The sequence below is a fragment of the Diabrotica undecimpunctata genome, chromosome 5, assembly GCF_040954645.1.
Source record: "Diabrotica undecimpunctata isolate CICGRU chromosome 5, icDiaUnde3, whole genome shotgun sequence".
Taxonomy (NCBI): Eukaryota; Metazoa; Arthropoda; class Insecta; order Coleoptera; family Chrysomelidae; genus Diabrotica; species Diabrotica undecimpunctata.
The window spans coordinates 13,537,358-13,552,144 of NC_092807.1; the positions used below are offsets into that span (position 1 = coordinate 13,537,358).

The 14,787-nt window shown below is 34.9% G+C and overlaps 1 protein-coding gene across 1 annotated transcript in view; it reads right to left on the minus strand.

The window, feature by feature from the left end:
• ssp3 (SCAPER domain-containing protein short spindle 3) overlaps positions 1-14,787 on the minus strand; it is a 220,357-nt gene that overhangs the window by 183,686 nt on the left and 21,884 nt on the right. Inside the window, exon 15 of the mRNA XM_072531509.1 lies at positions 6,815-6,942. Coding sequence (XP_072387610.1) covers positions 6,815-6,942 — 128 coding nt within the window. The remainder of the gene's footprint in view (positions 1-6,814; positions 6,943-14,787) is intronic.

Genomic DNA, 14,787 nt, shown 5'->3' on the forward strand with positions numbered 1-14,787 from the left:
CAATACATGTAAGTTTTTTTTGTAATTTTGTATTTTGCAACTTTTAATAATTTTTGTGCAATCTGTATGTTTGATAACTGTTTGTATGAGACAAAAATAAACGTTTGATTTGTTTCTCTGATCCATTTTTTTATTTATTTTAGAAAAATCTCCTAACCTATTTGTGTTTTTTTATTTTAGGAAGGAAGAAACTTTCTTTCCTCCAACAGGAAGTTTTCTCGAAGCGGCGTCCCATTTAAATAACTAGAGGTATTTCTTCTTGTCTTTCTTTGCCCATTTGTCCAGGAGATTTATGTAAGTACCCCTTTATTTCATTTTTTTGGTAGTTACCCCCAATCCAACCCCCTTGTCATTTACTTATCCACGACCCCAGCTCTCCAACAACCCCCTGAGTGCCGTTCGCATACGTATCGATTTGTTTTGCTTGCCCTATCTTCGCCCCCATAGTTTCTATCCCCAATTTTATACCCCATAATCTTACCCTGAGGTAGGCAAAATATATATCGTTACAGGGTTCTTGAATTTTTGGCGGTTTACCGCTCTCATAGTTGTTCTCACCACCAGTCGAGCACTGTGTATGGTGCGGAAGTTTGCGCTTTCACATACGACTTACATTCACGTATGCACAATGACATCGCTTCAATTCGCCCGACAATAACTTGTAAATATTGTATTTAAAACTGTTTACCACTACCATAGGTTTTCCCCGTTCGCTTAACATTTCTGTAGCTTGCATCTTCTACGACGAGATGATCAAGTACAAGCAAGACTCAAAATCAGCTATCGCTATCAGCAAACTAATTTGAAATAAAAATAAAATAGACAGTTAAGGTTTGATTTCGTTACAGAGTACCACCATTCGCTAACATGCATATTTCTACTTCTTCGCTCTATCAGAGTGAACTCATGGTAAGCTCTAACGAAATAAAACCTTTTCCATCCATAAAAGTAAATATTTAAAACATTTACTGACAGACGCTAGAGCGACATCTACTAACGAGAATATAAATCGGAAATTGAATTTAGGATTCAGAGTAATTATGTGCTTTCTAAACGTTGCAAAAGAAACAGACGACGAATGCACCGAAAATAATTTTGCGGCGAAGTTGTATACGAATTTAAATTTCCTACCTAAATTTCCGAGAATTTCATCGGGTGCAATTGTCAAAAAACCCCTTTATCCGTAGAGGGTTTATTGAAATAAATTTTTGGTTTCAAATTTCTCAAGATCGCTGTCTAATTGATCTGGCAAACGTGTATCTTCCAGGTCTCTTCAAAAATCTTAAATCTTCGAAACCTAACGTTCAGTAGTAGAAGTTGGTGAGCACTTCCACAATGCACAAGTGTTCGTTTTACAACTGATAACTGATGTAGTTGTTTAAAAGAGAGTACTGATAATTGGTAGATTGTATTGCATACAGAAATCTAGAAGACGGTTCGTCCTTTCGTTTCTTTCATCGTAGTTTCCCACTTTGGATCTAAATCTAAAATCTAAAATCTTCTAGGATGATGACTAGATTTCGGTGTGGAATTGACATGTTCTTTTAGATATCCACAGAATCTGTCGACATTCTTTCTAATGTATAACATCTACCCAATATTTAACCAAAAGTCACATCGACTGAATAAAAAATCCATCCAAATTTTACACGATGTTTTTAGTTTTGCCGTTCTACTAACAACAACAGTTTTTATCAAACTTTCAGTGATTAAAACAAAGAATTATAAATGATTTACCAACGCTCTACACTTCAAATTAATATTTACGCCTCGACAACTTACAACATCCCAAAAGTATCAACAAATTGCCCGACATTATTCAAAGTTCTCCCCTTTTGTCCCGAACCAACCTGGCCGCCTGCTTTTCCCCTTCGCTCCTCGCAACACTAGAGATGTGACGTACGCGAACGATAATGTTTTAGAAGATATAGAACGAATCAAATTTGAGAATCAATTATAGAAATTAATTTACTAGAATATTTCCTGTAGACCATAATCTAGGTCAACAAGAAAACCATTTAATTAAGGCCACAAAAAGGAAAAAAAGAAAACAATTTCCCTCAATTTCAAGGTGCTTTCTCTCTCCAATTTCTCACGCCTATTTCTGACAAGTCTTGCTTTACTGATTCCAACCATTTCTTCTTTGGATGTCCTCTTATTTTTTCCCCATTTCCCCCTCCTTCAGTATTGTTTTAACATTTCGATTCTCTTAACAATTTGAATTCTAAGACACTTTTTCAAAACTATAGACAGTCTCTGCTCCTTTCATTTTAATATATTTGTTATTATTTCTTGTCTCCTCTCATTTCCATATATAGCGTTTTTGTTTGGTTTATTATTAATCCGTATCTTTTCGCTTCTTCCTCAAATTTCTGGAAAACTTTTTCTAAATGTTTTTTTTGTTCTTGCTATTATCACCACATCATCAGCGTACGCTATGCACTGTTGTGCATATTTGATCTGGGTTGAATAAATTCGTTGATAGTGGATCCCCTTGTTTTAAGCCTCTATTTACTGTGAACTGTATTAAAAAGCTTCCTTCCATTGTTACCCTATTTATCGTATTCCTAAGCGTCATTCTAATATTCTGATGGCCTCATATAGCATCGTTCGATTTAGGGAGTCATATTTATGCTTGTTTATAGGATATAGTCACGAATGTCGAGGTGTTGAGAAGAATGGGAAAAGATAAAGAGGTTTTAAATACAATTAAAGTCGGAAAACTGCAATATCTGGGATATGTCATGAGGGGTTATAACTTGTTATAACTTGTTGCAATTAATAATGCAAGGAAGAATACATCTATTTAATTTTTCTGTTGTTTCACCTAGAAGTAAGCCTTCTTTGTTTTTGCAATTCTGTGGATTATTCTTTGTAATTTCTCTAGATTTCTTAACTTCTTGGTAGAAATTCTTTACCTCTTTGTTTATGTAGGCTTCTTCAATGTTTTTCAATTGCTTTTCTAGTTGTTCTCTTTTCTTTTTTCGGCAAATTCTTTTCACTTCCCTTCTTCCTGCCACATAGTTTTCGATCTCATTTTGGGTATTTTCTTTATCTTTTTGTAGTTTTAGCCTGTTTCTTCTTGCCAAAGCATTCCTATATTCTTCATCGAACCAGTCTTGACGTCTTTTTATATGCTCTCTTCCTATCCACTTTTCCGCTGCTTCCGACATGGCTGTCTGTATGGTCTGCCACTCTTCTTCTATATCCTGTTTGACAGGATTCTCTTGTTTTTTATTTATTTCTTCCTCTAGTATATTTACAACCTGCTTCTCTTAAAGGCGCTCTAATTGATAATTTAATCTATCTCTAATCTATCTAACAGGTTTTGGAATTATTGGTAGTTAGAATTATTATTACTGTATGGTCACTGTTGGTATCTGTCCGTCTGTAACTCCTGCAATCGATTATTGCATTGTTTACTTTCAATTAGGACGTGATCAATCTGATTTTGTATTTTTTCATCGAGAGAAGTCCATATTACCTTATGAATGTCTTGTCTTGTCTTGTTCTTTGTAGCAAATTCTATTAACTTTTTCCCGTTTTCATTTGATTCCTTATGTAAATTTCATCCTCCTGTTATTCTTCTATATATTTCCTCTTTTCCTACTTTCGCTTTCATGTCACCAATAATTATCTTTATATCGCATTTCTGTATATTCCCTATGAGGGTGCTTAGCTTTTCGTAGAACTCTGTGTTGGTTTCTAAATCTTTATCTTCAGTACATGTACATTAATAATACTTATCTTCCTATACTTTCCTCCTACTCTTAACTATCATATTCTGTCTGAGATTTGTTGAAAATCTACAACTGCTTTGTTTACTTTCTCCGACACCATGAATCCCACTAGAAAATATCTCTTGGTCCCCCCACTCTTGAACAGTGTGCTCTTTCCTATTTTTATTATTTCATTTCCCAGTTGTTTCGTTTCTTGCAGGGCAAGGATATCTATTGTATATTTTTCCATAATTTGGTCTGTTTCTTAAAGCTTCCTGCTCATAAGTACCTCTCACATTCCAAGTTCCAATTTGTATTATGTCCTTGGATTGTTGCCTTTCTTTTGTGTTTATTTTTCCGTTTTCCATGGTCGTATTTATTTGCCTTGCCGTTTCGGAATCATATCTCCCCGGTTGTTTTTCTTCTACTAGTTTTTTGGCAATTTTTCATTGGTATTTTCTTTTAGTTATTGTTTTTCTTCATCCCATATCCATTCTTTTCCTTCTTCTTCAGGTTCCTTCTCCTATTTGAGGTTGGAAATCATCATCGCTATTTTAATTTTATTGGCCGCGTTTCTGAATAATTCTAATGAGCTGCAACCGAACCACTCTCTCAAATTTCTTAGCCAGGATATTTTGCGTCGTCCTGGTTTGCGTTTCTCTTCCCTTGTATCTTCCCTTGCATAATTAATCTAAGTAATACGTACTTCTCGCCCCTCATTATATGATCCAGATATTGAATCTTTCTAATTTTAACAGTTTTTATGACTTCACATTCTGTCGTCATTCTATGTAACACCTCTATATTAGTTTCTTTTTCGGTCCACGATATTCTGTGGATTCTCCTGTAGCACCACATCTCAAATAATTTTTTGATTTCAGCCTGTTTTATTGTCCAAGTTCTTCAATTTTATGAACGTGTTTCTTGCCATTTCTATTCTGGATCTGATTTCTTTTGTTTGATCTCCATCTTCGGTTAGCCACGTTCCTAAATATTTATATGTTGTTACTCTTTCGATCGTTGTATTATTGATGATCAGGTTATCTACATTTTGTGGTTTTTTTGAGAATATCATTAATTTCGTTTTCTTGAGATTCATTTGCAGTGTACCTTTCACATGCATTGTATACTGTAGATCTTCCATGTCACTTACAAATATGACCGTATCGTCCGCATATCTAATATTATTAATGCTATTTCCGTTGACCCAAATACCTTCCACAATATCCAATAAAGCTTCTTGAAATATCACTTCACTGTAGACGTTGAATAAGAGTGGTGAAAGTATGCACCCTTGTCGAACTCCTCTAAGTATACTTACTTCCTCTGTCAGTTCTCCTTCGACTCTTATTCTTGCTTTCTGATTTTGATACAGATTCGATATAATTTGTAGATCTCTACTATCTATGTTTTTCGTCTTAAGAATACATTCTTTTCCATTCACGAACAACTTCTTGTAGGCTATTTTTGTCTGTTTTCCTTTACTTTTTTCTTCCTGCGCTATTTTCACTATTTCTTTCGGTATTTCTTTTTTTTTATGTCAGATCATTATGTATGTAGATGCGATCTTTATGATATTGTTTCTATATCTACTTAACTCGATAACATGGTCCTCTGAGCCGTATAAATATATTGATATAAGGTTGAATGTTCGAATAAATGAACTTTGATCAAATGAAAAGGCAGATATCGAGCACAGTTTATTAATTAAATCTTGCCCAAGTATAAATATATAACGAGTTCATTTATAAGATTAAAAAGACCCATATATTTATACCAGTTGTTGAGATCATCTAAATCAGCTTGCAGATTTAGGGTAAACATAGAAATATTTTATTTTCGTATATAATTTTAAATAATCGGCTAACATAACGAGCAAAGACAAAACAGGGGACAATGAATATAATCACATGTATTCATATATAATAAAAAAAGAAGACATAGACGTGGACCTTGTGGTACTCCAGTTGGTACTTTAATTTCCTTGGATGGAAAATATTGAAAACACACTATTTTTTTTCTTTCTGTAAGATCAGAAGATAACCACTCTAATAATTTTCTGAATTCCCAGACCTTGCAACTTTATAATTAAGATTACATGGCTTACGTGATCAAATGTCTTTATAAAATCTATACACAGCATTAACTTGACAAAGTTTATCCAAGAATTAAAAAAAAAATCGGTAAAAGTCAATAAGTAGAGCTCAGTAAAGCAGCGAGAAAGAAATCCAAATTTTTGGTATATTAATCAGCCTTTTAACTCTGCGCCCACATAATCACAAACAAGAGATTCAAATATTTTTGGAACACAACTAAGTACACTGACGGATCGATAATCGTTAACTTAATCGTTAAGGTATTATATAGATAACATGAAGAGATCTTGAAAGTAAGACAAAAAAAATTAAGAAACAGACAGATAGTCTATGTACCTAAATAGTCTTGCACCATACCTTTTATTTCATTTAAATGATTCAGATTCGAATCCATTACAATACACCTCTACCGTAGACTTGGACCGCTAATCGAATTCATAACGCGTATCGCAACGTCGTCGGCAAGAGCGTCCTTTTCCTCGACGCTCGGCGTCACTGCCGTCCGTCCATTAGCAGATTACTTGGGGGGATCCCCTTTTCACTTTCTGGTCCTTTGAAAAGAAAAGGACGGAACCGTCGCATACGGTGGAAATATCCTAGATTGAAATGATTCGTGTCGATTTTTATGTTTTGCTCGGAACTACTGACCAAAACCGTTACTGGAAGGTGTTTTATCCGGCGACGATTCAGTTTTATTTTAAACAAATAAACTAAAAAATTAGACAGGAAAAAAAACGGAAAACTGTAAACAATTCCAGGCGGACTGTTAAATTATGGTGCAAGGTTTAGTGTTGCAAGGTTTAATTAGAAAATAAATTAAAATTTTACTAAAATGAAATTATTTTTAACAAAATACTATTTGTGTAACTTTTTGACAAGTTGTTTTTCCCTTCGTTGTTTTCAAAAGTGTAAATAGATTTTGTTCTTAATTTATTTGTTTATGTTTATGTTCCAATATAATTACCTACAATATACGTATATTCAAAATGTCTCACTTACCTGACTATATCGTGAACTCTAACTTGAGGGGTTTCCTTGGGCGTGTTCTGCAGTACAGTCGCTAAGAGCTGCATCAATGCTGTGCAGAGAGGATCCGAAGGAAGAATTTCCTCACAATCGTCAAGTTGCTGCAACAAAACAAAACACTGAAAATAGTGATTTGTGAGTGAACTTTAAATATAAGATTGATATTTGAAGTAATCACGGACGAGCCTCATCTGGTCTATGCATTTGGATTTATCCATTTAGATTTAACTAGTAAAACTGGTAACTCCGCCGAAACATAGACTATATATTTGGAAACTGTAATATGAGGACACTAAATAAACCAGGAGCTCAAACCGCCCTTCTACAAGAACTAAAAAGATATAAGCTCATGATTACTGCTCTTCAGGAGACAAGATGGCTGGGGAAAGGTGTCAGGGACACTAAAACGCACACAATTCTATATAGTGGGAAGGAACAAGGAAGCAAAGAATGTGGAGTTGAGTTTGTGGTGGATAATGATTTTAAGTCATAGACTTCCAGGCCGTCAGTGAAAGGATATGCAAGTTAGGAATTTTCACCCACTTCATCAACCTAACAATGGTAAACATTCACTGCCCAACAGAAGAACAAGAACAACATACAAAGGAAAGCTTCTAGCAACTGCTGGAGATAGTATATGACAATGCGCCCAAAAATGACATCAAGGTTATAATGGGTGCACAATCACTGCACAATGAAACAAATGAGAAGGGGGAGTTTTTAATCAATTTTGTCACCAGTAAAAACATGGTTATAAGTTCCACATGCTTCCCACATAAAGTCATACACAAAATTACATTCACCAGATGGAACCACAACCAATCAAATCGACCATGTGCTGATAGACAAAAGGGGAGCCAGTAGTATCTCAGATGTGAGAACACGACGAGGAGCATGCTGTGGATCAGACCATATTTTACTCCAAACCAAATTTAGATGCAGAGTTAACAAAGAAAGAAACGAAAGACAAAAAAGAACAAACAAAGTGGACCTGGAAAAAACTGAAGATTCAGGAATGTAAAGAGAAATTCGAAAAAGAAGTCGCAAATGAGCTAAGGACGCTAAAACTGCACTCCATAGAGGGCAAATGGAATAATATCAAATCAGCTGTACTGACAGCGGCAGCGTGCACCCTGGGAAACAAGAAAAAGGCGAGAAGAGAAATATGATTCGATGACATGTAGAGACAAGCAATAGAGGAAAACACACAAAATGTATATAACAAGAAAAACACGGGAAAGAAGAACATCATTTGAAGTCGCAAAATGGAAAGCAGATAAGATATGTAGAAATAAAAAAAGAACCTTGAAAATGGACAAATAGAAAAAATGGAAGAAAATTTCAAAAACAATGAAATTAGAGGGCTTAGAATACCTAAAAGTTAAAAAGTTGGTATAAACCTCAAACAAGTATATGTAAAGATGAAAGTGGGTAAATATTCAGTGACCAACAAAGTCCCAGAAACCTGGAGGCATTATTTTCAGACCCTACTTGCTACACAAGTAGAAATGGAAGATGAAATGAGTACAAACTACGTAGAAGAGAATGGAGTAGAAGCTCCAACCATAGAGGAAGTTCTCGAAGCTATTAAGGCCCAGAAAAACAATGAAGCCCCAGGGGTTGACGAAATACCAGCAGAATTTTATAAGGTAGGTGGCGACCACCTAGCAAGTCACATCCACGCGCTCATCAAAGACATATGACAAGAAGAGAAAATACCCGACGACTGGAAGAAAAGTATAGTATTCACGATCTATAAAAAAGGAGACAAACTCTAGTGCAAAAACTACCGTGGAATTTCTCTACTATGTACAGCATATAAAGTCTTCACGTGTATTATAAACCAGCGGCTCCAATCACTAGCAGAAAATATTATTGGAGAGTATCAGACGGGGTTCCGTCGCGGAAGATCTATACTGGATCAAATATTTACAGTCAAACAGATATTGAGTAAATGATGGGAACATGACATTGTAAACATCAAACAGGCATACGACTCAGTCAAAAAGAACAAACTCTACAATATATTGGCAGAATTGACAATACCACACAAGCTAATTAGACTCATTAAAGCCACAATGGATGAAACTCAGGCATGTATACGAACATAAAACCACCGGATAGACTTTTTCAAAATTTCACAGGGACTAAAGAAGGGAGATGGGATGGCCCCAACTTTGTCTAACTGGCACTGGAGTATGCAGTTAGGCAAATGCAAACTGGACGAGGAAACCTACTGACCAACCGAACAGTTCAACTGGCCGCTTATGCCGATGGTATTAATATTGTGAGTAGAACATCAACAGGAGCACAGGAAACATACGCAGAGTTAAAAACGCAAACAAAAAGGCTAGGTCTGGAAATTAACACAGAAAAAAACAAAAATAATGGCACAGACGAAAAGAAATATAGTCCCACAAAACATTATACATGAAGATGACATTGAAACAGCGATGAGTAGAAATATATGCCGACGGATCAGAAGGTGGAGAAATACGGAAGAGAATAACCCAGGCAAACACAGCTTATTTTGGCCTCTCCCATACAGTTCGGTCTAAAAATGTCCACCGAAATGCAAAGATGAGAATCTACAAAACTTTAATTCGACCAATAGGCATTATGGTAGTGAAGCATGGGTAATGAAAGAAACATCCAAAAGCAAACTCGACACATTCGAAAGGAGAGTACTAAGAAGAATACTAGGACTTGTGAGGGAAACAGCGACACACAAGCCCTTTTAGGAGTCCGTGTATGGAGAAGATCAGCCACAGACAAGCAAGAGTGGAGGCAAAAACTAAAGGAGGCCAAGGCTCAATTTGGGCTGCAGTGCCGTAGAAAAAGAAGAAGTAACACTGGTATTTTTGCAGAAAACATACCTACAGAAAAAAACGTCCAGGAGTCCAGAAACACAGAAAACCAGGTATCTACCCTAAGAGGATGCGGTCCCACAAAAGTAAGCGGTGCAGAAGCGGAACATTGCCAGAAGAAGAAAAGAAAACTGAACTATTTTGTAAATATCTGTGCAATGTATATATTATTATGGCATTTATTTTTATTTTTCTATTTTTATGGCAGCGTTAAGATTTCATCATCACTCTTGCCTTATAACCCTACGTGGGTCCTAGCCTCCTCAAGACTTTCTCTACAGTTCTCTATCCATCGCCTTCCTCCGCCAAGCCCGTATTCGCATATTTCTCATGTCTTTATCGATGTTATCAAGGAACCTTGTTCTGGGTCTTTCTCTTCTTATTTGACCAATGGGTCTATCACGGAACGTTTTTCTAACTGGGTCATTTATTTCTATTCGCATTACATGCTTTACCCACCTAAGACGTCTTATCACACATTGTCATTCACTACTCCATAGATTCGCCTTAGTACTTTTCTTTCGCAAAATCCTAACGTTATTTTCATTACTTTTTGTTAGAGTCCAGGTCTCTGAACCATATGTTAGGACTGGGCGTATTATTGTTTTGTAGAGTTTTATTTTTGTATTTCTCGATATAATTGTGGATTTAAGGGGAAGATTGAGCCCAAAATAGCATCTGTTGGCCATGCAAATTCTGCGGTTTATCTCTGCGGTAGTACTATTTTTAGTGTTAAGGAGTGCTCCCAGGTATACAAATTCGTTCACTGCTTCGATGACGTCGTTTTCTATAACAAGTGGGCGTAGGATTTGTGGTTGCGTGCTTATTTTCATATACTTCGTTTTGTTGGTGTTTATTATTAAACCCATTTTTGTAGCTGATTCTTTCAATGCTACATATGCCTCTCGTACAGCGTTTTCCGTTCTACCAACAATATTGATATCATCAGCATAGGCAAGAATTTTAACTGATTTATTATATATTGAACAAATGGTTGTGATTTGTGACATATGTATTACTTTTTCCAGAGCCAGATTTTTTAACAGTATACAGAAGAGAGGATCTCCCTGGTGCAGCACGTTATTTGTTTAAAAAGGTTCAGACATTTCCCCCTGAATTCGTACTCTACATTAAACTTTTTCAAGAGTTAGTTTTGTTAAATTTACTAACTGATTTGGTATTCCTAGCTCTTTCATCGCTTTGGACATTTCTCTTGTATTCACAGAGTCTGTGGCATTTTTAAATTCTTTGGTATATATTGAAATCCCCTCGTATATGTATTAAAACACCGAAGAATATTTTCAATCCTTTTTTGCGTCGACGAGTTAATAATACACACGTTTTAAAGTTTGTTTATATATCACAGATGGGTATATCGGTATTCTTTGATCGTTAAGCCGCTCGATATTGCGCCTGAAATAAACATCCAGTTAGATCGCTGAGAAGGTTTTGCGGGAAAGATAATGACATCATTCTCGATAAGGCCGGCCGCTGTTAAAGGCGTGTTTAGTTTTATTGGAGTCCGAATTTTCCTTCAAATCCGTAATGTTTTGTGTTTTTCGCCTTTTTTCATGGAAAAATGTGTAGTATAGTAGCAGTTTTTTGTGAAGTTAAAATGAGGTTTAAAAGATTGGTCACTGAGAGCATACGGCTGCGTGTGTAGTTTGGGTAAACCGGCAAATTGTTTAAAAAAGTGAATTATACTCAATGTAATGTGTCAATTTTGAACGAGTAATCACTGTTTTTGTTGTATGTCGTCTCTCACCTAAGAGATTTGTATCTAAGAGATTTGTGGCGTTTCCAACAAATTTGAAAAATACCCACATGGTTTCAGTTTTTTAAAGAAGCAGATTTTCGACGTTTGTGTCCAGTGCCAACTTCTAGCCCCAATTTTGTTTGTCCCTGGTCGTCGTTCCAGACTATAGCTACAGTTTTTTGCTTGGCAGTAAATCTCCAGTGAAGTCCAGTTCCAACCTCAGTAAAGAAATTTTAGTGAAATCCAGGTAACTCTTTTGTGTTGATTTTTAAAAGAAAAAGAAACATTTTCATTAATAATTGCTTTCAAACAGTTTAAGAAATTGTATTAATTAAAATTATGTGTTAGGGTGTGGCCTAGCTTGCTGTCATATTATTTGTTTTCAGTTTTAAGATTTAGTATTGACTATTTCTTTTAAAAAAAGTTCCTAACCCCTTTTTTGAGTTTTTAGGAAGGAAGAACCTTTTTCTTTCATCCAGCAGGAAGATTCTTCAAAGCGGCGTCCATTTTAAATAGCTTTGACAACCTTCTTGTGTTTGTGTTAATCCAGGAGATTTATGTAAATACCCTTTTTTGCTTTACTTTTTGTAGTTACCCCAATCCAGTCCCCTTGTCATTCACTTATCCACGACCCAGCTCTCAAATAAACCCTGAGTGGCCGTTTCTATCCCCAATTTTCAACCCCCCCATAGTAATACCCTATGTGGTAGGCAAAATAATCGTTACAAGTCGTAGGCTGCTTTGTAGTCCATAAATACGTGCTGAGTACCAAAGCGTTAAGTTTTAATGATTGTAATACCTGGAGAATAATAATAATGATCATATTTACGATTATACTTCTACTACAATATAAGTTTAAACTAAAAACAATTTTTTTATTAAAGCATAACAGTTTCTAATTTATGTAAATATCAACGCGATCTAACTTTATACCCCATAAAAGTAATAAACTAATCTATTATTTACACACCACAAATTAGCTAATAAATTAGTTTTCTCTACCGTTATTTAAAAAAGTTAAATGTTTCTATCATGAAATCGAGTAATAAAAACCGGATCATTAAACGCGATTACATAGTCAGATTGGATCAAACGTTTCGCGTCGATAAAAAAGGCAGAAAGGGTAAAAATCATACCCGTATACTCATCATAATAATAATAAAAGTAAACGGGGGAAAGACTTACCCTTATGCGAATAATTTCGCTGATCTTATTTGAAAATTGGTAAATGGGCCGCTTGGCCGTTGAATTTTATTTCATTTGGCGTATGTACAGTACGAAGCATAGTATCATTCAAACTAAGTTTTTTACTAGTAATATTGTGAAAATGTTTTGTTTTCAAGATATGTATTGATTTTTATTGTCTCAATGTTGTGTAATATGCACTGCAGGGTGCCCAAACTGCGGCGTGCGAGTCACATGCTGCTCTTTGAAGGATTATTCGATAAATGTGTTATATTTCATTTTTGTGTTATTACATTTTAAAAAATATTATTGTTCCGTGTGTACTTCAAAATGTCTGTGAAATTACTGACAACAAATATGAAAGAATAAGTGTAACGTTGTAACAAATTCAATTTTCGCCCAAGTTAAGAATAATATGACACATCAAAAACTGCACAAATGATCATCAACAGCGCCGCGACATAAAAGTCAGTAATCGACCGATTCCAGACTGATTTGTAACATTCTTACTGCGGATATAATTTATAATCTAAATTTTTGGTAAGTTAACTATAATTTGTTAACTATAACTTTGCGTATGACCAAGTCGTCCTAGCTCAAAATTCTTATGATCTAGAATTTATGATAAAGCGTCTATACAGAGAATATGTAAAATGGGGGTTACAAGTCAGCATCATGAAAACAGAACATTTAGTTATCAATTCAGATGCAAGGTTTGAAGTGTTGATAGACGAGGACGTGGAAATCAAACAAGTGGAAAAATTTAAATATTTAGGTGCACTCATTGATAAGAACGGCTTTGGAGAAACCGAAATTAAACACCGAATTAATCAGGGACGTAAAATTGTAGAATGTCTGAAGTTCTTATGGTGGGATCGCAACATTTCCAAAAGGAACAAAAAAGAATAGGGCAAACCATGGTTGAATCAGTTCTTTATTATGGCTCTGAAGTATGGACAATTAATGCAGACTTGAAGAGAATATTGTTGGCAGTTGAAATGGATTATTTGAGAGAAGTGCTAGAACATAAAGGCTGGAAAGGAAGACCAACGAATCTATAAGAAATAACATGAATGCTACAGAAACGGTCATTGACAGAATAGAAAGAAGAGGTTTAAAATGATTTGGACACCTATTGAGAATGCCTGACGAACGTTGGCCTCAAAAACTTTACAGATGGAAGCCCCCTGGAAGAAGAAAAAGAGATAGACCTCGACGCTCATGGAATGAAGGAATTAGAAGAGCGATGGATACGTTCAAATTATCGGGTAAAGTGGTCTGTAATAAAAATCTTTCTTTTTTCTTAATTACTCAATATTTCGCCATTTATTTAACAGCTTCTTCAGGAGTAAACTAAAACAATTTGAACATTACAAAAAATGGCGTACAAATACATTTTAAAACACTTACAGAATTTAAAAGATTTCGCAAATAAAAAATGACATTGAAGTATTTGTAATATTGAATGTCAAGATTAAATTGTCGTAAGCACGTTCGTTACAGCTATACGATAAAAAATTAAAATTATTTCAAATGTAAAAATAAAAATAACAATAAAAGAAAAGTAAGAAGAATAATATTTCTTTGATGAATTATTAAGGTTAGTTGTTATTAAGATGAATGTTGGCTATTTTGAATATTTATAAATTTTGTTCAATATGTTACAATATATGTTACTTAACTGTCCAGTGTCCGTTTTATAATTTAAAGTGTTTTTATTTTTGTTAATGTAATACATCTCAAGAAATAATCTACTTTTGTAGTTATCAGTTTGTGCCAAAATGTGAGCTTTTTTATAGTCTAGCATATGACCAGTGTTTTCATAGTGCTCAACCACTGCGCAAGTATTTTTTCTCAAGCGGCAATCACTTTTATGTTGTGTGATGCGTTGTTTTAGCCATTGTGATGTTTGACCAATATAGCTATTTTGACATCCTAAACACGGTATTTCATAAACGACATTACTTTTATATAAGGTTGGTACTGGGTCTTTGATTTTTGAAAATAGTTGTTTGCTGTTCATGGTATTATATTTAGCTATACTAATATTAGGAACATTTTTTAATATGGATATGACAGAATGAGTTAGACCATTAATAAAGGGAAGTTTTTTATATTTGATTGATTTGTTGTTAGAA